Source organism: Ovis aries, chromosome 11 (genome assembly GCF_016772045.2).
Source record: "Ovis aries strain OAR_USU_Benz2616 breed Rambouillet chromosome 11, ARS-UI_Ramb_v3.0, whole genome shotgun sequence".
In the NCBI taxonomy this organism is placed as follows: domain Eukaryota; kingdom Metazoa; phylum Chordata; class Mammalia; order Artiodactyla; family Bovidae; genus Ovis; species Ovis aries.
In genome coordinates, this window is record NC_056064.1 from 17,397,943 (window position 1) to 17,421,538 (window position 23,596).

A 23,596-nucleotide genomic window follows, 5' to 3' on the forward strand; every position below is an offset into this window, starting at 1 on the left:
GTTATGCATTTTTGTTGAGAGGATATGTCCACGTGTGTGTATGATTTGAGTCTCACTCAAAATATAGCTTCCCCCGTAGAGAACCAGCATATGGGCACCAAGGGAAAGGGGGGAGGTGGGATGGGGTGGGAGATTGGAATTGGCATGTGTACACTGACACTACATATAAAATCGCTAACTAATGAGAACCTACCAGATAGCGCAGGGAACTCTATTCAGTGCCCTGTGATGACCTAAATGGAAAGGAAATCTAAAAAAGAAGGGATGCATATATAACTGATTCACTTTGCTATACAGTAGAAAGTAACACAGCATGGTAAAGCAACTACACTCCAAAAAAGTTTTTAAATAAATAAAATTATAAATGGTCACCAAATTAAAGAAAGGGGGGGAAAAAACAGAGCTTCCCACTGGCACTGGGGAACAGGTTTCTTGCGCACAGAGCAAATGGTCACAGAGTCAGTGATCTGCTGAGATGCTCTTGTTGCGCTCAAGCAGATCCTAACCCAGTTCCTTCTCATCGCCCTCTTCTCCTACCCGTACCTGGATATTCTAGAGGACTTTCAGCCAGAACCAAATGGCCTCAGTTTAGCGCTCAGTAGACGCTCCCAGGATGATTGCTCTTTGCTCATGGGCAGAACAAGCTGAGAAAGCTGTCCAGATACAGACTACTTTTAGTAAATTCTCCATTGCTGGTGATACCCAAGCTGAGAGCAGATAATGAGCTGGGATGTCCTAAAAGGGGTTGGTTAGTTGAAACAGAGAGTCATGAAAGGCTTTTTGTAATCCAGGCACCCATGATTCTCAGGCAACAGAAGTCACCTTTATGCCTGCAGGCACAGCACGTGTGATGTGGTAACAGCTATGCAGTATGGAAGAGCATGGCATTTATTTAATTTACCTAATTGCTCTGAGCTGTACATTCCTGAGCTGTAAAACTGGAATAAAAATATCTGCCTCATGGGATTTTCATGCAGATCAATTTAAATCATGAAACAGAATGCAAAATGGCTGGTACAGTGTCTCTCATTTGCTAAGAGATGGTTATGTTTAAAATTCCCTGTATACCAGGTGCCATGGCATATTCAAAAAAAGACTTGATTTAGCATGACATTGTAAAGCAACCGTACGCCAATAAAAATTAATTAAAAAACAAAAAAAAACCCTGAAAAATAAATCTTAAATATGGCAAGTCTTAACATATGTTTACATACCTATAGAATACTAAATTAAAACTTTGATGAAATTTTTCTATTTTTCAGCCAGTTATTTGGTATTTAGTACCAAATTGTATCCTGTTTATAAGTAAAATATCTTTATCTCAAAAAAAGAAAACTTGATTGCTACTCTGGATAAGAGTATACTTCCTCTCTTTCTGTGTCTTGGTCAGCCCTCAGTATTGGCATTCAGCAATAGCCTAAATAGTACAAACAAATCAAAGCAAACGTCACTGTGCACTTGTGTTGCGTCTTTGAGCTTGCATCCGGGTATTGCTCCTCTATCCATAAACCTTTAGGTTTTCTAAAAGATGAACTATAAGAGAACTGAGTTGTTTCTCGGGGTCTCAAAAAGCAGAAGGACTAATTTGTTTCTATATTTAGAAGCACAAAGATTTGGGAAAGCAGTGGGTTCCCTTTAATCCCTATGCCTGACAGTTATCCCCCAAAAAAATCTTTTGTCTGCTTCTCTAAGAAAGGTGTTGGAAAGGAGCCAGCATGCAGGCATTTAAAAGACAACTGGTACAGGAGAGAAACGTGCGCTAAAAATACACCAAAACCAGCAAGGATCCGTCTGAAAGCAGAATAGAGACTGCATGCCCTGCTTCTGGATTTGGTTGGAGCCGTGATGGCTCAGTGTTATTTGGGGGAATGACAGTAATTATGGAGCTGGGGTGCTCCTCAGCGGAGGCAGAGCTTGGAGTGGAGGGATGGTTTCCATGGCAATAGCATCAGCATCTGAATGACTTCCTGTCACAACAAGTTGGTGATTTAATGAGTTCATCACTGAATTCCAAAGGAAAACTAGAGAGTGGATGAGCGACTGTTCAGCCCTCCAAGCGCCTAAATCTATAGCTGGGAGAGCCATTTCTGTCAGCACAGCACCAGAATGGATAACTGCTCAGCGCCCTTGTACAGGCAGCCTGAGGGCTTCCAAGGTAGGGGAGCTCAGGACTGAATCGGCAGCCACGTGGCCTGCAAAGGCCTCAGTGCCTGCTATTCTCAGAGTATGAAAGCATCGTGTGAGTCTCCATGCTAAGCTTGCCCTGTTCAAGCCTGATGAAATTACTGATCACAGGAATCTAGCCCAGGATTTCAGAAGTATACCCTCAAGTATCCCAAGTCCTTGAAGGGCGGGGCGGGGGCGGGGAAGCCAAGAAAAGAGAAACAGACCTTAAATCCTAATTGTATACAAATAGAGGCAAAGGAGGAAAGTATGTCGGCCTACTGTATTCTATAATATAGTATAGAAAGAGAGACACTTAGCTTGAAACAAAAAAAAACCTTTAGAAAGCAGGCCTGTCATTCCTGTGGTCAATTGCATGATATTTGAGCAGAGAGGTTATGTATTACAGTAAAAATGTATCATAACCATTCATACCTTGCTGTCTTTACTGGTGGAAATCCACCACCTTGCTGGTAAAGCAGTAAGGCCTTAGTCAGATTGATTAACTAGGAGCGGAAGGGCGTGGTGGTGATTCTCCAGGAGCACCACGTCAATAGGAGGTGCCGTGGTTTTCCTGTCCTCTCAGATCCATTTCCCCATTTCTGTTCGGTAAACATCTGATTCCCTCAGAGGGCTCACAGCCTAATAATGGGGGCAGAATCTGTTCAGAGAGCAGCACAATAGAGGAGATGCTGCCGTTTGTGGACCACTGGCCGGGCACTGCCACTGAGCCACGTGCTTTCTGTGAGTTTTTCTCCTTGAGCGTCTCGTAACCCCAAATGGGGTGGGTATTGCTCCCATTTTTCAAATGAGGAAGCTGAGACCCAGAGGGGCTGCGTCCCTCACCAGAGGTGCCCACGGCTGGTCAGCAGCAGAGTCAGGATTTCAGCTCAGTCCTCACTGACTCCTCAGCCCGTGTTCTTACCCACTCTTCTTAAAGAGAGGAATAGACAGGGGCCCATCGTGTGCGGCAGGGAGTGGTCCGAGAGGACGGGGTGCTTGCAGGGACCTTGGAACATGGAACGATGGCGCCTCCCACTCTCCCCTACGTGAAGCAGTGACTCTGCATTGGTGCTGTAAGCCGCGTGGCCCAGGTCTGTGCTCAGTTACAAGGAAGAGGAAATTTAGAGAAGGAAAAACCATGGAGAACTAAAAATACTCATTTTATCTTCCATCACATATTTTACTGAATCAACCAATAGGATAGGAAATTCGACTAATTTATATTTATATGCATGCCAAGTAGCTTCAGTCATGTTTGACTCTTTGCAACCCTATGGACTGTAGCCCACCAGGTTCCTCTGTCCATGGGATCCTCCGGGCAAGAATACTGGAATGATGGGTTGCCATTCCCTCCTCCAAGGGATCTTCCCGACCCAAGGATCGAACCTGTGTCTCTCATGTCTCCTGCATTGGCAGGCAAGTTCTTTACCACTAATGCCACCATATATATTTAATATATGTATTAAATATCTAATATAGTATTCTAATATATATGATATATGGAAGGAAGAGGGTGTGTACATGTGTGTACACACACGTACACGTGTGTGCATATGCCAGTGCTGATTCTTTTCTGTTTTAATAAATGGAAGGAATACCTGGACTTCCCTGGTGGTCCAGTGGTTAAGACTGCATGCTCCCAATCCAAGGGACCTGGGTTCCATCTTTAGTCAGGGAACTAAGATCCCTCATGCTGTGTGACATGGCTTAAAAAAGAGGAGGAAAAGCTGTTTCCTGACAGGACACCCATGCAGAACGCGTAGAGCCTGCTTTGTCTGTAGGCGAATGTGCTGGCTTTCACACACGACATCTGGCATCTTTTCCCAGGATCCCTGAGAGCTAGTGGCCTTTCTGACTGACCGACAACATGCACCAAGGCCAAGAGACAGTGGCTAGCGTTTGTTTGGAGTACAACCCTAAGATGTGACCAACGATGAAAATTTTTACCAACTCAGCCCTCCTTGGGTTTGGAGTTTCCTTTAAAATATATGACCATTTCGTTAAGCTCTGTGTGTACAATTTAGACAGTGTTCTTTTTAAAAAAAAAAAAAGCCAGAGTCATATAAAACTAAGTAAGCCAAGGGGGAGGGGACATAGGTATATCTGTGGCTGATTCATGTTGATGTGTGGCAGAAAACAACACAATATTGGAGAGCAATTATCCTTCAATGAAAAATAATTTTAAAAAAAGATACTACAAACCTTAAAAAAAAAAAATTAAGCAAGCCAGTTTTGCTGTAATAGACATAGGATTCTGTAATCAAGATTTAGCCCAGTTGCCCATAACAACTACAGAGTCCCTACAGGGCGGCACTTCATCGGGGTTACGGCGAGGGGGGGTGGTGCCTCTCACCTAGACTGTGACGCAAAGGGCATCCCGGAGTTGTGCAGAGTGGCAGCCCTTGTATTCCAGATAATTCTCACCAGAAACTCAAATCAGCATATCACGTCTTCTGATCACTGGAGTGGAGCTAAGGGTCCCCGAATCCAGCATCTCCTCACTCCCCACATCATCCTCCCCAGTGTGGGTACCTCCGGGTTAGGGCGCTCACTACCTCTGAGGGTTAGAGGCAGTTCCACACAAGCCTCCCTGGACTGTTCACCAGCTGTGCTTATGTTACGGGGAATATTTAGAAAGGAGTTGTTCCTTCTTGTCCCCAGACTGTGGGCTTTTTTTGAGCATTACCTCCTACAGCGTTTGCAAATGCATTTTTCCCTATGTGGCACGGCGTGAATATCATGCTGGCTTTGCTCTTCAGCTGTCCCTTCCATTAAGTGCACATGTCTGAACATGCGCTTCAGTAAAGTGCTAATAAACCGACAGGGTCACAAGACAGGCCTGCATCCATCCCTCCATCACTCCACGGGAAGCAGACGGCGGGCACGTCTGCACGTGTACACGTGGAAGATAAGGCACAAGGGTGGTCGTGCCAAGCTCCCCATCCCCAGAGAAACAGACTTCTTCAGCCTGGAAAACAAGAGAAAAATCTTTCCTCTCTCCTGGGAGAGATTTTGCTCTCCTGCTGGTACAGCAGTAATTCTCTTCAGGCCCAGCGGCCAGTTAGCATGTTCACTTCTTAATTTTTTGTCGCTCTGCTTGGCACTGAGCGTGGAAAGATGAATAAGACACACAGACAGATGCCGTGGGGCGCGGTGAGTGCCACGAGAGGCTGTGTGCCCACAGGATGCCATGGGGCACGGCGAGTGCCACGAGAGGCTGTGTGCCCACAGGATGCCACGGGGCACGGCAAGTGCCACGAGAGGCTATGTGCCCACAGGATGCCGTGGGGCACGGCGAGTGCCACGAGAGGCTGTGTGCCCACAGGATGCCGTGGGGCACGGCGAGTGCCACGAGAGGCTGTGTGCCCAGAGCTGTGGGGACAGCAGCTGACCTGGCAGGAAGGGCAGGCGGTCTTAGAGCCCGTAGGGGATGCTTCCTGGGAGACAGAGGGCTCAGGAAACACAGGAGGGGAGGAAAAGAAGAACTAACCAGGTGAAGGCGGGGGAAAGTATTCTAGTAAAAGCAGGATGTGCTGAGCCTGTTTCAGGGGACTCTTAAAAGGTAGCATAGCTGGGGGCAGGGGGCACAGGCTGGCAGCTGCCCTGAAAAGGGGTTAAGGGAGTGTAAAGGGGCCAGAGGTAGGCCAGGACCAAGTCCCACAGTGATCCAAATGCCAGGCAGATAATAACAGTAGTCACACGCAGGGTATCTACCGTGTGCCAGGGACTGTGCTGAGGTCTTCCATGCATCTTCTCTTATCCATCTACAGCTTCTCATGGAGCTGAGACTGGACTAAAGACTGAGCCTGTGGGCTGTCTATCTACTGATCTGTCTTCTATCTAAGAGCTTTACTGATAGAATTCACACGTCATAAACTTCACTCATGTGAAGCTTGTAATTCAGTGGTTTTTAGTATATTCAGAGTTGTGTGACCATTACCACAATCCACTTAGAACATTTTTATCACCCCACGTAGAAATATCAGCACTTCCCTGGTGGCCCAGTGGTTAAGAATCTGCCTGCGAAGGGTTCAATCCCTGGTCCGGGGAGATCCCACGTGCCGCCGGGCAACTACGCCCATGCGCCACAACTACCGAAGCCCAGGTTTTGCAGCCTGTGCTCCGCAGCAAGAGAAGCCACTGCAAGGAAGCACCTACCGCTGCAACTAGAGAGTAGCCCTCAGCCGCCGCGGCTGGGGGAAGCCTTGCACACCAGTGAAGACTCGCTGCAGCCACAAATAAACACCTAAATAATCAAAAAAAAATAGAAATCCCATACCCATTGGCAGTCACCCATCCCCCATTCCCTCTCGATCCCTACCCCAACCAACCATTAATCCATTTTCTATCACTATAGGCTTGTCTACTCTAGACATTTCATATAATGGAGTCATACAATACGTGGTCCTTTGTGACTGGCTTCCTCCACTGAGGGTAGTGTTTTCAAGGGTCATCTCTATTATAACAATGTATCATATTCCTATTCCTTTTTATTGCCAAATAATATTCCATTATATGGATAGGCTGCATTTTATGTATCCGTTTGTCAGTGGAAGAACATTTGAATTGTTTCCACTTTGGGGATATTATGAATAATGAATAATCCACCAACAGTGCATAAAGGTTCCAGCTTCTCTGTCCCTTGCCACTACTTGTTATTATCTTTTTTATTGTCACCATCCTAGTTAGTATGAAGTGGTATTTCACTGTATTTTGGTTAGTATTTCCCAAGTGACTGATGATGTAGAGCATCTTTTCATGTATTTTTTGGTCAGTTTTATATCTTCCTTAAAGAAATGTCTATTGCCCATTTAACAGTTGTAATTTGTCTTTTTATTACCAAGTCCTAAGAACTCTTTGTGTATTCTAGATAGAAGTTTCTTATCATTTATATTATTTTCTCTGTGAGTTGTCTTTTCACTTTCTTGATGGTATCCTTTGAAGCACAAAAGTTTTTAATCTTAAGTCCAATTTACCTATTTTTCCTTTGTTTCTTCTGCTTTTGCTTTAGAGACTATATTTTTAACCAGTACATCATTTGAACTTGATCCTGGAAGCTATGGGTAGTCACTGAAAAGCTTCAAGTTGTAGAATAATTTAGGATTTGGTTTTTTTTTTTTTTTTTAAGTATAATTTCCATTTTATTGTCTTTTCAGAGACACCAGTATTTCTTCAGTCTTTAAGGACTTGGATCCTTACATGGGCTTTGGTGGAGGACGTGGGGCAGCACCCGCAGGTCTAAATCGGGGTGGAGGTGTTCGGTCCTTACGGGCTTCCCGAGAGCGATTCCTGACTACCTTGCTGTGAATGGCACAACTCACGCAGTAATGTAGTTTCACATACAGCTTGGGAAGCACGTAGGCGTCGAAAACACTCGCTTCAGAAATGTCCCTGACGGCTGCCGCCTCTACGATGTTCCGAATGACGAACTTCTTAATGGCCTTATCTTTGGGCACGCATCGGGCACAGTTGGTGCAGCGAATAGGCTGCACGTGGCCGCGGCCCTTTTTGGCACGACCGTTGTTCCTTCTTTTCTTGGTCATCTTGGAAGCGCCGAGGCGAGAGAGGCTGTTTTTTTTTTTTTTTTTAATCAAACTAATGCATGAGTGGGCTGATAATGGCTCCCAAAGATAGGACCATATCCTAATAGTACTCAGAATCAGTGAATGTTACTTATTTGGAATAAAGGGTCTTTGCAGATATAATTAAGTTAAGGATCTTGAAACTGAGAGACTATCCTGGATTATCCAGGTAGGTCCTAAGTGCTACCACAAGTGTGCTTGTAAGAGAAAGGCAGAGGGAGATTTGACACTCACAGAGACGGTGATGTGAAGACAGAGAGAAAGACTGACATAATGCAGAAATACTGGCAGCTCCCAGAGGCTAGAAGAGGCGAAGAACCCTTGAATCTGTGAAGGAACATGGCCTTAGAAACATGTTGACTTCAGACTTCTGGCCTCCAGAACTAGGAGAGAGTAAATTTCCGTTTTAAGCCACCAGTTCATTTCAGGTCGGTTGCTCAGTCATGTCCCACTCTTTGTGAGCCCATGAACTGCAGCACGCCAGGCCTCCCTGTCCATCACCGTCTCCCGGAGTTCACCCAAACTCATGCCCATTGAGTCGGTGATGCCATCCAACCATCTCATCTTCTGTCGTCCCCTTCTCCTCCTGCCCTCAATCTTTCCCAGCATCAGGGTCTTTTTCAAATGAGTCAACTCTTCGCATCAGGTGGCCAAAATATTGGAGTTTCAGCTTCAACATCAGTCTCTCCAATGAACACCCAGGACTGATCTCCTTTAGGATGGACTGGTTGGATCTCCTTGCAGTCCAAGGGACTCTCAAGAGTCTTCTCCAACACCACAGTTCAAAAGCATCAATTCTTCTGTGCCCAGCTTTCTTTATAGTCCAACTCTCACATCCATACATGACCACTGGAAAAACCATAGCCTTGACTAGACAGACCTTTGTTGACAAAGTAATGTCTCTGCTTTGGAATATGCTATCTAGGTTGGTCTTAACTTTCCTTCCAAGGAGTAAGCATCTTTTAATTTAAGCCACCGAGACTGTGGTAATTTGTTACAGCAAAAACAAGAACCTGATAGGTCTTGTTTTTAAAAACTCAAATAGTGGGGAATTCCCCAGGAGTCCAGTGGTTAAGTCTTGGACTGTCACTGCTGTGGACCTAGGTTCAATCCCTGGTTGGGGAATTAAGATCCTATAAGCTGCACAGTGTGCTCCACACCCAGCACCCCCCCCCCCCCCCCCCCCCCCCCCCCCCACCCCCCCCACCCACCCCACCCCCCCCCCCCCCCCCCCCGCCGCAAAAAAAAAAAAAAAAAAAACAGTGGAAGGGTTTAAAATGAAAAGATACATAAACAACAGGCTCATGCTGTCATTTTTTAAAATTTATCAGGTTTAGACATTTTCTATTAACCTTTGATTCTAAGAGATGATGGTTTATTTAGCTGTCTTTGGTCACTCCCTCCCAATTATTATTAGTTTTTTTTTTCTTTCATTATCTTTAGTTTACTTTTAGTTACTTTTTACAACTTAAGATACTGCATTGTCAAATCTAAGATGTGCCATTATTGTCTGTTCCACTAAGGAAAACAACACTGCCAATTATAAGATATTCTCAAGAGTAAAGCGCATCCCAGTTTCAAATATATTAGAACTTTCCTGGTGCGGTGGTTAAGAGTCTGCTTGCCCACCCAGGGGCCAGGGGTTTGATCGCTGGTCCAGGAAGATTCCACATGCTGAGGGGTTACTGAGCCCACTCACCACAACTACTGAAGGATACACACCCTGGACCACCACAAGAGATGCCCCCATAATGAGGAGCCCAGGCACCTCAGCTAAAGAGCAGCCCCCACTCACCGCCACTAAAGAAAGCCTGCATGTAGCAGTGAAGACCCAGCACAGTCCGGAAATAATTAAAATTATATAAAAATAGATTAATGGTGGAAAGATGTAAGCTTTTAGAATCTGTGAAATACAAAAATATGTAAGAATCTCTTTTTCATGCTCCATCAGTTTCAGACCTATCTCTTAACACCACTATGTGGAATGAAGACATGTGTCTTGCTTGAACTTCTAGGCACCTAGAACTTTACATTGTTAATATTTACATTGTTTCACACTTTGGTGATTGACTCTAAAGCTGAAAACCAATAACTACTCTGTATATTACTATAACTTTATGAACATTGTTTCCTTCAGAGCCGAGCAGTATACTAGGATACATTTTCCTTCTCTGTGGATTCATTTCTTTCTCTAGGATCCCTTTGCTTCTTAATGATCAATCCTTGGTTCAGACTGTTCATCTCTTATCCCCTGATCTAGATGAAGAATATATCTTCACATCTTAGAAAAAGAGTTAAGATCTCAACTTGGAAGGTTTTGAATAACATAAAGTTAAATGATTGTGTCATGTATCACATAACACTAAGTTAAACACCTGAAAATCTAAAATTCTTTAGGTACGGGAAGAAAAGTTATGACCAACCTAGATAGCATATTCAAAAGCAGAGACATTACTTTGCCGACTAAGGTCCGTCTAGTCAAGGCTATGGTTTTTCCTGTGGTCATGTATGGATGTGAGAGTTGGACTGTGAAGAAGGCTGAGCACTGAAGAATTGATGCTTTTGAACTGTGGTGTTGGAGAAGACTCTTGAGAGTCCCTTGGACTGCAAGGAGATCCAACCAGTCCATTCTGAAGGAGATCAGCCCTGGGATTTCTTTGGAAGCAATGATGCTAAAGCTGAAACTCCATTACTTTGGCCGCCTCATGCGAAGAGTTGACTCATTGGAAAAGACTCTGATGCTGGGAAGGATTGGGGGCAGGAGGAGAAGGGGACGACAGAGGATGAGATGGCTGGATGGCATCATGGACTTGGTGGACGTGAGTCTGAGTGAACTCCGGGAGTTAGTGATGGACAGGGAGGCCTGGCATGCTGCGATTCATGGGGTTGCAAAGAGTCGGACACAACTGAGCGATTGAACTGAACTGAACTGAATAGGGTTGTCTTAGGGCACTGGGAGGAAACAAGTCTGATGAAGTTACACTCTTAAGCATTTCTCCATTCCTTGGGTAAATCAAGTAAGACAGAACAGAGGAACATCTTTCATGAAACCACTCATTTCTGGGTCAAAGGTGGCCTTTCAACTCCAAAAATAGAATTCTTCCCAACCTCCACTTCCTGCTGTCAAGAAGTGTGAACCCTTCGATTTCTAACTGTGAAAGGATCTGATTCATCAGACTTTTTTTTTTTTCAAACCACCAAAATGAAATCCTGGGTAATGAAGCTTAAAAAAGAAGTCAGTAACAATTGTTGGAATATTGCCAGTGTTTAAGGCTGTCAAGATTCCCTGGAGGAGGGCATGGCGACCAGCTCCAGTGTTCTTGCCTGGAGAATCCCCATGGACAGAAGAGCCTGGCGGGCCACAGTCCAGGGGGTCACAAAGAGTCGAACACGACTGAGCGAATAAGCACACAGAACAAAGGTTGTCAAGTGAAAAATTCTACAGATCAGACCCAGGTCTGATTCCAAGAAACAATTCAGACTTTAAAATGAAAGGTACATGAGTTCCCAACACCTGTGGCGGATTCATATCAATGTATGGCAAAACCAATACAGTATTGTAAAGTAAAAAATAAATTAAAAAATGAAATGTATACTGCATAATAATATTTTCTTATTCATACTATCTTTTTTTCCAACTCAAAGCTAATTCTGAGAAACTAATAAATTGGCATTGCCTTTAGAATTATCCATTTGAAAATCTGGGAAATTAAGCCAGGATGTAGATTCATCACTCACTTAACCCTAACAGCCATATTTGTGGTTCATTTTAATATCTAAACCAATAAGCATCCACTCACTTTATCCAGCTATAAAAATAAAACTCAATTTGGAGTTTTAAATGGCCTAATACAGTACGGTCTTCTTTTGTTGTGCTCATCAAGATTTGACTTGTGATTTCATGCTGGTTTCCTTTTTTCCAGACTTAGAAAATAACAGAATCAGAGTCTGTGGCTGGGAAACTTGTAACTCTTCTCTGCTCTCTTGTCTCTTACCATCCTCTGTGTCTTTAAGGACACACACTCTTCGTAGGAACAGGGTGATTCATAAGAAATTGGCCATTCTCCCTCTTGTTGCTATAGACTTGTTTCTGCAGGGAACACACTTGTCGATTCTCAAAGATTTTATTTAAATATTACTGGGTTTCCTGTAAATATTATATTGTTTCTCTCTCTTCCTAAAGGTTGAACTCTGTTTCAAAAGTATGTTTTTCAGTTATTTGCTTGATTCCTTCATTATTTAATACATGCCTTGCAACAAATGCTCCCTACTAGGTCATTAAGTGAAAATTTAATCAGCAGTTATACTCAAGTGAGCCAGAGATGCTGTGTTTTCAGTTCTGTGCTTTAAGGTGACGTTTTCGTGTAAGCTAAGAGTTCATCTCATTTTCCCAAAGCACACCGTTCTCTTCTAACTCTGTTTATGCTTCTAGTACTCTTCTAACTCCAGATTTAATTAAGACAGAAAAGAACCTTTAATGGAAATAGCATACATGCCTGACTAGGTGGGAAACTCCCTTTATATATAATATTCTCAGGCCAGCACTCAATTGCCCACTGGATACAGCTGTACAGACTTATCCGAATGATTTTCATTTTTCTGGAGAACAAAACGTTTCTGTGTTAACTTTCCATTCTCTGTTCATAGCTGGACGCACAGATTGGCAAGGATACCACCTGTTGCTCCCTGCTGACTGAAGCACAGCAGCTGAGGGGCTGTGAGCTAACCGTATTTTGCTCACTCAGTTCTTGGGGCCCTTCTGCTGGTTCAGCCACACCAAAACATATGCCCATATCGACAGGGGGTTTAAGAGGAGAGAGTGGAGGGATTTATTCAGTGATGGAAACACGCATCCCAGAGATGAGTTAATCTTAGCCCTAGCATTTGTCATGGGAGCAGAAACTGCCCCCACACACACCCTCTTCAGCTGTTTTTTCACTTCACCCTTTGCAACAGATTATTATAGAACTCATTCACAATCTTCTACATATCATCCCAGTTCAGGATTTAAACTTCCCATATTAAGCACTCCTCCCTTGAGAAATAGAATCTTCATGGTCTACTTCTACCCTCCTATTTGGACATGAATTTGAGCAAACTCTGGGAGGTAGTGGAGGACAGAGGAGCCTGGCGTGCTGCAGTCCACAGGGTCATGAAGAGTCAGACATGACTTAGTGATTGAAAAGCAATCACTACCACCCTCCTATTACATGCTCAGGGATGTCCCTCTCTAAAAAATTACTGGTTTTTCCTCATTATGAAAGTAATTATTGCATGTAGATGGGTAAGTTTTTTAAAAATAATATATAGAAAAGTCTGAAGAAGAACATTAAAATCACCAGTGATTTTGCCATGCAGAAATAAATACTGTTGCTATTTTAGTATCTATGAAGTTGTGACGGAAAGCAACTTTCATAATTTGGTTTTCTCTTTTAATATACACAAAACCTCAGTCATTTTAAGGCTGTTTTTGTTGGCATTTTGGTAGTTTTCAAGATGTTTTATTGTACTTTGTGATGAGTATCCCACAGTAGAAACATGTTGGCATTTCAGATGATTTCCTTAGGATTATCTTGGAATATGGAAAGGGTGATGAGAAAAGAGTATTTTCTAGCAAAGAGAGAGGCGAGTGAAAGCTAGGAACACTGAGCAGGACTAGAGAAGATCTGGAAATAGTTGAGTAGGGCTAGAACCCAGGAAGCACGGGAGCGAGTGAGGAGCCCGGACAGGAGAGGTAAGCAGATCAGAGAGACACCGGAAACAGTTTGAACTTGTCCCTGAGGGTAGTGAGGACTCAAGGAGAGCTTCAAGCCAGAGATCATATTTGTAACTTACATGTTTATATCTCTGTAGGATCATTCATCTGGAGGGGAGGCAGGGAGACCGGGAAGGAAGCTGTCACAGTGATTTGGGTGAGATGCTATGAAAGTGTGGGCAGTGAAGTGGAAATAGGGGTGAAAGGACAGAGGCAGATTTGAAAGAAATTAAAAGGTAAAACATACAGGACACGGTGACGGATGGCTGCGGCATGAGAGAGTGAGTATGGAGTCTGGGAGCATCTACAGGCTTCTCAGGTGGGTGGGTGTACAATAAACCAACTGCCTCCCATCCAAGGGGAGATACCCTGTAGGAAGCTGACTCTAAGGCTTGGGGTTCAAATGGGCTAGAGGTGTAGATCTGGGAGCTATCACCATATAGAAAAAATGAAGCCATGTGGATGGAGGAAGAGAGGAGAGGTGGGAACGAGGAGGTTAAAGAGCAGGAAGACGAGGGACTTGCCCCTGGTCCCGTAGCTAAGACTCCCCCCTCTCATGCTAGGAGCCTGGACTCAATCGCGGGTCAGGGAATTAGATCCCACGTGCCGAAACCAAGAGTTCACCTGCTGCAACTAAAGATCCCACATGCCTCAACTAAGACCCAGCACAGCCAAGTGAATAAATACTCAGCTCAGTTCAGCCGCTCAGTCGTGTCCGACTCTTTGCAGCCCCATGAATTGCAGCACGCCAGGCCTCCCTGTCCATCACCAACTCCTGGAGTTCACTCAAACACGCGTCATTGAGTCCGTGATGCCATCCAGCCATCTCATCCTCTGTCGTCCCCTTCTCCTCCTGCCCCCAATCCCTCCCAGCATCAGTCTTTTCCAATGAATCAACTCTTCGCATGAGGTGGCCAAAGTATTGGAGATTCAGCTTTATCATCATTCCTTCCAAAGAATACCCAGGACTGATCTCCTTCAGAATGGACTGGTTGGATCTCCTTGCAGACCAAGGGACTCTCAAGAGTCTTCTCCAACACCACAGTTCAAAAGCATCAATTCTTCAGTGCCCAGCTTTCTTCACAGTCCAACTCTCACATCCATACATGACTACTGGAAAAACCATAGGCTTGACTAGATGGACCTTTGTTGGCAAAGTAATATCTCTGCTTTTGAATATGCTATCTAGGTTGGTCATAACTTTCATTCCAAGGAGTAAGCGTCTTTTAATTTCATGGCTGCAATCACCATCTGCAGTGATTTTGGAACCCCCAAAAATAAAGTCTGACACTGTTTCCCCATCTATTTGCCATGAAGTGATGGGACCGGATGCCATGATCTTCATTTTCTGAATGTTGAGCTTTAAGCCAACTTTTTCACTCTCCTCTTGCACTTTCATCAAGAGGCTTTTTAGTTTCTCTTCACTTTCTGCCATAAGGGTGGTGTCATCTGCATATCTGAGGTTATTGATATTTCTCCCAGCAATAAATATTAGGGGGAAAAAAAAGAACAGGAAGATGAGAACATGCTGCACCACAGAGGCCATGTGAGAGAGTGTTCGAAGGCCACCACGTCAGGCACTTCAGGGATGTTGAGGGACAGGAACAAAGGGAGAAAACCAACTATTGACTGGATTCACTGACCTGGCCTGGAAAACCTGAGGAAGCAAGGTGCCATTGTGAAGTCTGGTTTCTTAAAGAGGATCTCTCCTTCATTTAGTGAAGGTTGTTCAGTCGTGTCTGACTGTTTGCAACCCCACAGACTGTAGTCCATGGAATTCTCCAGGCCAGAATACTGGAGGGGGTAGCCTTTCCTTTCTCCAGGGGATCTTCCCAACCTAGGGATTGAACCCAAGTCTTCTGAATTGCAGGCGGATTCTTTACCAGCTGAGCCGCAAGGGAAGCCCAGGAATACTGGAGTAGGTAGCCTATCCCTTCTCCAGGATCTTCCCGACCCAGGAATTGAGCCAGGGTTTCCTGCACTGCAGGCAGATTCTTTACCAACTGAGCTCTCATTTAGTGCCACCATGCAAAAATACCCTTAATGTGGGTAAAGGTACAGAATTATTTTACCTCCAACAGTGGAAGCAGAGGGTCTCAGCCCTGCTGTGGCAGAATGGATACACCAGCTTCTACATACTCTAAGGTGCACATAGAATTTTTAGTAAGACCATCTACCCCATGGGGCTTCCCTCATAGCTCAGTCAGTAAAGAATCTGCCTGCAGTGCAGGAGACCCAGGTTCGATTCCTGGATCAGGAAGATCCACTGAAGAAGGAAATGGCAAACCACTCCAGTACTCTTCCCTGGAAAATCCCATGGACAGAGGAGCTTGGCAGGCTACAGTTTATGGGGTCTCAGGAGTCTAACACAACTTAGTGACTAAACCACCAACCACTACTCTACCCTGTGCTGTTTTTCTTGGACTTTGAATATTCCCCCATCTATGCTTCTTCAGTTCAGTTCAGTCGCTCAGCCGTGTCCGACTCTTTGCGACCCCATGAATCGCAGCACGCCAGGCCTCCCTGTCCATCACCAACTCCCAGAGTTCACTCAGACTCACGTCCATCGAGTCCGTGATGCCATCCAGCCATCTCATCCTCTGTTGTCCCCTTCTCCTCCTGCCCCCAATCCCTCCCAGCATCAGAGTCTTTTCCAATGAGTCAACTCTTCGCATGAGGTGGCCAAAGTACTGGAGTTTCAGCTTTAGCATCATTCCTTCCAAAGAAATCCCAGGGCTGATCTCCTTCAGAATGGACTGGTTGGACCTCCTTGCAGTCCAAGGGACTCTCCAACACCAGTTCAAAAGCATTAATTCTTTGGCACTCAGCCTTCTTCACAGTCCAACTCTCACATCCATACATGACCACTGGAAAACCATAGCCTTGACTAGACGGACCTTAGCCGGCAAAGTAATGTCTCTGCTTTTGAATATGCTATCAAGATTGGTCATAACTTTTCTTCCAAGGAGTAAGCATCTTTTAATTTCATGGCTGCAGTCACCATCTGCAGTGATTTTGGAGCCCCAAAAAATAAAGTCTGACACTGTTTCCGCTGTTTCCCCATCTATTCCCCATGAAGTGATAGGACCGGATGCCATGATCTTCGTTTTCTGAATGTTGAGCTTTAAGCCAACTTTTTTGCTCTCCTCTTTCACTTTCATCAAGAGGCTTTTTAGTTCTTCTTCACTTTCTGCCATAAGGGTGGTGTCATCTGCATATCTGAGGTTATTGATATTTCTCCCAGCAATCTTGATTCCAGCTTGTGTTTCTTCCAGTCCAGTGTTTCTCATGATGCTTCTTAGATTAATCCAAATTCCCTACCATGGGTGCCTCTTTTAAGGCCATAGGTCACCACCATACTGTTCCATCTGCTACAAACACTCCTAATTTCTAAATTTGTCATTGAGTAGGCCCTGTTAGTAGCAGATATAAACTTGTGTTGGGACTTCTTAGCGGTTCAGTGGTTAAGATGCTGTGCTTCCACTGCAGGGAGCATGGGTTTGATCCCTGGCTGGGGAGCTAAGATCTCACATGCTGCACAGTGCAACCAAAAAATTAGCTAATTAAAATAAAATTTGAAAATAATAAAGTTGTGTAGAGGTTCCAGAGAAGACAGATCCTGTCTGGTTGAAAGAAAAAAGATGGAGATCAGAAAGGGATTCCAAGAAAGATTCACATTTTTATCATTCCTTGTCTATGATACTTGTTTCCAAGAACTGCCTTCTCCAGGCTTAAGCCGGAAGTTGTCCATGGAACTCTCATAATGGAGCCAGGGATGGTGCAGGGCAGGGCTTTGAGAGTCTTCTTACGCTACAGGAGCATGATGGATTAGATACCATGCCACAGCAGGTCGGTTCTTTGGTGATGACGTTTTGCAGCCACATAATGATATGGCCATTAAGAGCAAATGTAAGCTTTCCATCTAGTGACCTTGAAGATAGTACAAGGTTGTGATTCCTGATGCTGCAGTTGAAACATGAATTTTTCCTGTTCAGTAAGCAAACAGCATGGAAAATAATAAGTGGTAGTTAATATTCTAGTTGAAATGTTGTCCCAGTCATTCTTGTCCACCTTTCAGCGTTGTTTCCTGTGTATATTTTGAATCCACTTCCCATGCTGGTCATGCTCGTCAGGTGTTAGAATGATCTAGCCAGACCCTCATTGAATGCGTCTCCTGGTATCCATCATGGTGCATGCACATGGCCTTTTTGTTTGATTAATACAGAAGGTTGTTAGTGCTGAGCCAGGTTTACAAAACTGGGGATTGATATCTCCAAATGGTGAGCTGAACTCATGTGTTTCAGGAGAAGCAATGACCTTTGTAGAATCTTTTTCCAACATTCTTACTCTCCTTCATCGAGGTTTATTTAATATGTCTGGATGAGCTTGCTCTATAGATTAGAACTCTTTCAGATGAAGCAGCTGTTTTAAACCCAAAATCGAATATCCTGAAAGGAACTCACAGAGTTGTAGGACCCTGGGCGCTTAAGCACTTGAAGCAAGACCCTTTTTCTTGCCCATAATCAGACTTGCTCTCCTCCCCAGAGTCTCTGTGTGTTGGCCTCATTCTGTCTTACTACAGGCTTCTTCCACACAGGGGACATCGTGGCCATGGGCAGTGGCAGGCTTGTATTGTGCCAGCAGAGCAACCTGAAAGGAAGGGAAAATCTTTCCTGCTTCAAAATCTATGGAAACCAAGGAACGCCTCTGATTGGTCCACCCTGAATCACATGACCTCTGCTCAGGCTCCAGCCCTGAGGCTGGAGTGTGTGGTCCTGGCATGGGCAACTCTGCCTGTGGCTGGTGTTGGGGTGAATCAGTTCTCTAGAAGGAGGCAGACAAAAATCAATGTTGGCTGTACTTAATATCAAGATGGTCTTTTCTCTTGAATAATGTGTCTCATTGTTGTCCCAGAGTATCCTGATGAGTCATAATGAAATTATTATATTCTTGGAATTAAGCTAACAGTCTGTATTTTTTTCTACCCCTCAGAGTGTAAGTTTTTATATTTCCTTATGCTGTATATTGTATCTTGAGGCACAATCACTGTAGCTTTAAGAGTGCTTTCTCATACATTATCTCGTTCAATTGTTTTTTTAAAATTTTTTTTAATATCAACATGCATTTTTTAAAATTGTTTAAATAAGCCAAGCCATTGGTAATTACGTTAAATCTACTTTGCAGATGGACACAAAGACTTAAACCCCAAGATCACAGAGGCATAGAACTGAGGGCTCGCCGAGCACAGATCCTCTGGCCCCTTTGCTAGTTTCTGCTGGGTTCAGCGCCATAAGACGTGTCACCCGCGTCTTTGCTTGGTTTGGCTTTTTTTCTTTTTCACTTGGCTGTGCTGAGTCTTAGTTGCAGCATGCAAGCTCTTAATTGCAGCATGTGGGATCTAGTTCTCTGACCAGGGATTGAACCTGGGCCCCCTGCGCTGGGATCACAGAGTCTTACCCACTGGAAGTGAAAGTGAAAATGGAAGCGTTGGTCGCTCAGTCATGTTGGACTCTTTACCACCCTATGGACCATAGCCCACCAGGCTCCTCTATGCATGGAATTCTCCAGGCAAGAATACTGGAGAGGGTTGTCATTTCCTCCTCCAGGGGAGCTTCCAAACCCAAGGATTGAAGCCAGGTCTCCTGTATTGCAGGCCAGTTCTTGACTGTCTGAGCCACCAGGGAAGCCCCCTTAGCTACTGGACCACCAGGGAAGTCCCTGGTTTGGCTCTTCTTATTTGTATTTGTTTCTCCCTGGAGAATAGAAACTGTGCTATCTACAGCTGGCCCTTCAACAACATAGGGCTGGGGTACAACCCTCCACACAGTCAAAAATCCAGGTGGGTGTAACTTACAGTCGGCCTTCCATATACTTTGTTCCTCTGTATCCACGATTCAACCAGTCTCAGATGGTATAGTCCTGCCGTATTTTCTTTGGAAAATAATCCATGTATAAGTGGACCTGCGCAGTTCAAACACGTGTTGTTCAAGGGTCCGCTGTTCCTTCCCTGCAAACCTGTATGCAACCTCCTCTAATGCTGTGGACACTGCTTGCTTAGTAAGTGGCGCTGAGTCAAGTGTTGAACATATTGTTGTTCAAGTGTTGGTATAGCCGGGAGCCTGGGCCTATGGGACCAGTCACAGTGAGGGGACTGGTCCCCACGCCTGTTGAGCCGTGGGAAGTCTACACAGGGCTTCCTCTGCGGCCTGGAGCAGCTCTCATAGGAGAGCTTCTGGCATCGCTGCTCAGACCACGGAGAGAGTGGCCTTCTCTCACCTCCCACGCCCCTTCGTTTTCCCTAGGTGGGACCACAGAAATGCCTTAACCTCCTAAGCCAGAAGCTGTTCCTTAAGCTGAATGGCAGCCACCCACCCTACCCCAAATGCCACAGCAGCCCAAAGATCCCGCCCACCCACCACCAGGGCTGGCCGCATCCACACAGCACACCCAGTGGTCGATACCCTGTAGTCCTCTTTTTAAAACTAAATCACCGACTCAGCTCAGTGCCCTGTGATGACCTAGAGGAGCAGGATGGGGGGTGGGGTGGAAGGGAGGCTCAAGAGGGAGGGGATGTAGGTGTACACATGGCTGGTTCACTCTGTTGTGCAGTAGAAACGGATACATTATAAAGCAATTATACTCCAGTAAAATAAAATGATAAATAACTCACTCACCTAGGAGGATAATATATCCCTAGGGAAGAGTTTGGGGACAGAACAGAAAAAGGGTCAGGCCTGCCTTTTCCCCTTATTCTTCCTGAGGAAGCACCTTCTCAGAGCTGCAGGCAGGACCTCCTTTCCCTTGTTCTGGGGGGCATGATCTTCTCCCTTCTGTCCAGGATGCTTGCACTTCAAAGGGAAGCCTCCCCTCACTGCCTTTGGCTTCCCCTCATGTCTCCATCGTGCATCTGTGATGCCTTCCCGGCCCTCCCCGACTAAGCTGGCGGAGATGGTCTCACACTTTTTTTCAGCTGGCAGCTGCCTGTTCCAGTTTGCAGTGAATTAACTCTAGAGATAGTGTAACACCACAAAGCTAGATACGAGCAGTTGCTCATTCAAATCCAGGAGAGAGGTATGTGTGTTTGTTCAGAATTCTGATACAGGCTCCACGTAGTGAATATAACACTGTGACATGCTTGTTGTTCTCTCTACTGGCCCCACCCTATAATGCTTGTTGGAAGAGTCAGAAGTCTCATCAAATGGCATATTACCTAGACTGTAGCTTAGCTTCTCCTTGCTGCTTTAATAAATAACCATAGACTTGGTGGCTTAAACAGCAGAAATGCGTTTTCCCAAGTGCTGCCAGCCAGCAGTGCAAAATTAGTATCACTGATACAATTCTGACCCAAACTTAGAGGGTCAGCAGGATTGTGCTCCTCCCAGAGACTCTAAGGAAGAATCCGCTCCTTGCCTCCTCCAGCTTCTGGGGCTGCCAGCATCCCTTGGTTTGTGGCCGCATCATTCCAGTCTCTGGGGTTTCCCAGGTGGTGCTAGCAGTAAAGAACCCACCTGCTAATGAAGGAGATGCAAGAGACACAGGTTCAATCTCTGGGTCAGGAAGATGCCCTGAAGGAGGAAATGGCAACCCACTCCACTTTCTTGCTGGGACAACCCCATGGACAAAGAGGAGCCTGGCAGACTACAGTCCATAGGGTCGCAAAGAGTCTGACATGACTGAGCATCTGAGCACATTTGTGTCTGCCTCCCCGGTCACATCGCCCTCTCTCCTGTCCATGTCAAATCTCCCCCTGCCTCCCCCTTAAAAGAACGCTTGTGGGATTTCCCCGGCAGTCCAGGGGTTAAGACTTTGCCTTCCAGGGGTGCAGGTTCAATCCCTGGTCGGGGAGCCAAGATCCCACATGCCTCGTGGCCAAAAATATAGAACAGAAACAATATTATAACAAATTCAGTAAAGACTTTTAAAATGGTCCACGTCAAAAAAAAAAAAAATCTTAAAAAAGAACACTTGTGATTGCTTTTAAAATCCACCTGGATAATTCAGGATACTCTCCCCATCTCAGGAGCCTTATGTAATCACAGCTGTAGTGTCCTTGTTTTGCCATATAATGTAACATTCACAGGTCCCAGGGGTCGGGGTGTGGATATCTTTTGCGGAGCCATCCTTTGGCTTGCCCTCCTGCCCACCCCCATAATTCCCACACCCCTCCGCCAGGTTCTACAGGGTTCACCACCTTGCCTTTCAACTTCCTCCTGAAGCTGAGGAGACCAGCTTCCCAGACCACCCTTGTGCCTTCTGTCTTCTTACTTTCTGCCACCTGCAGTAGCCACAGGGCCCTGGGTGTCTTGCTGCCAGCCCTCCTGAGGGCAGAAGACATTAAACATTTCCTCCTATCAGGCCACCCTCTTCCCCTAAACCACTGGCTGGTGGGGCAGGACAGGCACACGCCTTAAACTGGGGAAGACCCCCCAACAGGTCAGATTTGTTGCCGTGAGAACCAAGCTGTTTCGCTTTTGCTTGGATTCATCTTGTGCAGGAAAACGTCTTGCCTCTGCCTGTCTGCCGGGGCATCTCTAGAATGTCAAGTCAGTGAGGGTAAGAAGCAGATCTGTGGCTCCTGGTCCACGGTGCCTGGCAGTATCTCGACAGACTAGATACCCAGGCCCCACCCATCTTGCCCACACCCCTCCGAGAGCCCACGGGCCCTCCCTGCGGTGGTGGGCCTCTGCCAGCAGTTATCTCACCAGCATGCAGGGCGGATCTGGTGACACCAGACACAGCCGCAGATGCCACTAGTGTCATTCTGAAGCCCTACGTTTGCACGGAAGTCTTGTTCCTATGGCCTTTTTGCAGGCAAAAAGTTGAATCCCATGCCAAATCCTGTGTTGCGGTTCCAAGAGTCGTGCGCTGTTGCCATAAAGACCGTGTATACTGCTTCGTAAAAATTATCATTTGATGGTGAGGGCTGGGGAAAGACAGCCATTGTGGAAGGGTGAAAACCAGTACTGTGAAAAGTCGTCGTAGAGAAGCTGTGTGGTCCTGTTGATAATCGCTGCCCCTGGCGTCGGTTCCTATCTGCTGGGAGCAGAAGGGTGGGGCGGGGAGGAGAGGGGACCTTCGTGGGGACTGTATTTGGGAGAACACTGCCTCTCCACTTTAAGGATGCTCTTGAAAGGAATGGAAAACAGTTCCACATGATCAGTCAGAGCTGTTTTGGGGAGTTTTGTGTTTTTTGTTTTTTGTTTTTTTGGTTGAAAACCTGTGGTATCTCCCTGTCAAGAACCATGCCTTGAAAACAGGGCTCCAAACTTACCAGCCCACAAAAAAAGAAGGCTTCATGAAAGAATGATCAGGAGACCCAGGCAAAGTTTCTAGCTCCTACCAATTACCCAGCCCACATTTCCACTTTCCCTTGATGTGTTTCCCTCAGACACAGACACTACCCAGGCGTCGACAGCATCACATTTCATCCCCATAAATACATTTGAAGGTTTTTATTTTTTCAAACTCAGAACCAACAAAGGATTTCATTTGAATAGATAGGGTTAGAGAACTTGATTTGAGGAACAAAGAGTTTGATACGATCTAAAAAAATAAACAGGAGGGGAGAAAAAAAAGAGGCAGTTTTTGATGAGTCTGAAATATTATTCAGCAAATACTTACAGAGCTCCTACTATGTGCTGGGCCAGACACTGGGCTGGGAAGTGGAGACACAGCAGCAGTAAACCAGACCCTGACCCTACCTAGGAGATTGCAGTCTAACGGGGCCGGGGTGGTGAGTGGGGGCAGGGGGCGGGGGCGGCGTGTACTGGATGAGGAAACAGACGATTACAGTCTAACAGTTTAAGTACATAGAGAGACAACCCTGCCTTGAAGGATCGGAGAAGACTCCCAAAAGATATGCTGATGTCGAGACGCAAATGACAAATAGAAGTTGGTCTGGGGATTTCCCTGGGTGGTCCAGTGGTTAAGAGTCTGCCTTCCAAGGCAGGGAACGGAGGTTTCGTCCCTGGTCGGGGAACTAAGATCCCACATGCTGTGGGGCAACTAAGCCCGAGTACCACAACTGCTGAGCCCGCGAGAGCCGGTGCACGCAACTAGAGTAAGGCACACACCACAACGAAGATCCCGCATG

At 45.6% G+C, this 23,596-nt stretch overlaps 2 protein-coding genes across 2 annotated transcripts in view; one reads left to right on the forward strand and one right to left on the reverse strand.

The window, feature by feature from the left end:
- MYO1D (myosin ID) overlaps positions 1 to 23,596 on the forward strand; it is a 366,992-nt gene that overhangs the window by 313,310 nt on the left and 30,086 nt on the right. The gene's annotated exons all lie outside the window — the stretch shown is intronic.
- Positions 7,295 to 7,737, reverse strand: LOC121815980 (small ribosomal subunit protein eS26). Its single transcript, XM_042255426.2, has one exon. The coding sequence runs from the start codon at positions 7,707 to 7,709 to the stop codon at positions 7,362 to 7,364; it is 348 nt and encodes a 115-aa protein (XP_042111360.1). The 5' UTR covers positions 7,710 to 7,737; the 3' UTR covers positions 7,295 to 7,361.

What these genes read in the sequence shown, in the direction of transcription:
- LOC121815980 (XM_042255426.2), bottom strand. Translation starts at nt 7,709, where the DNA reads ATGACCAAGAAAAGAAGGAACAACGGTCGTGCCAAAAAGGGCCGCGGC.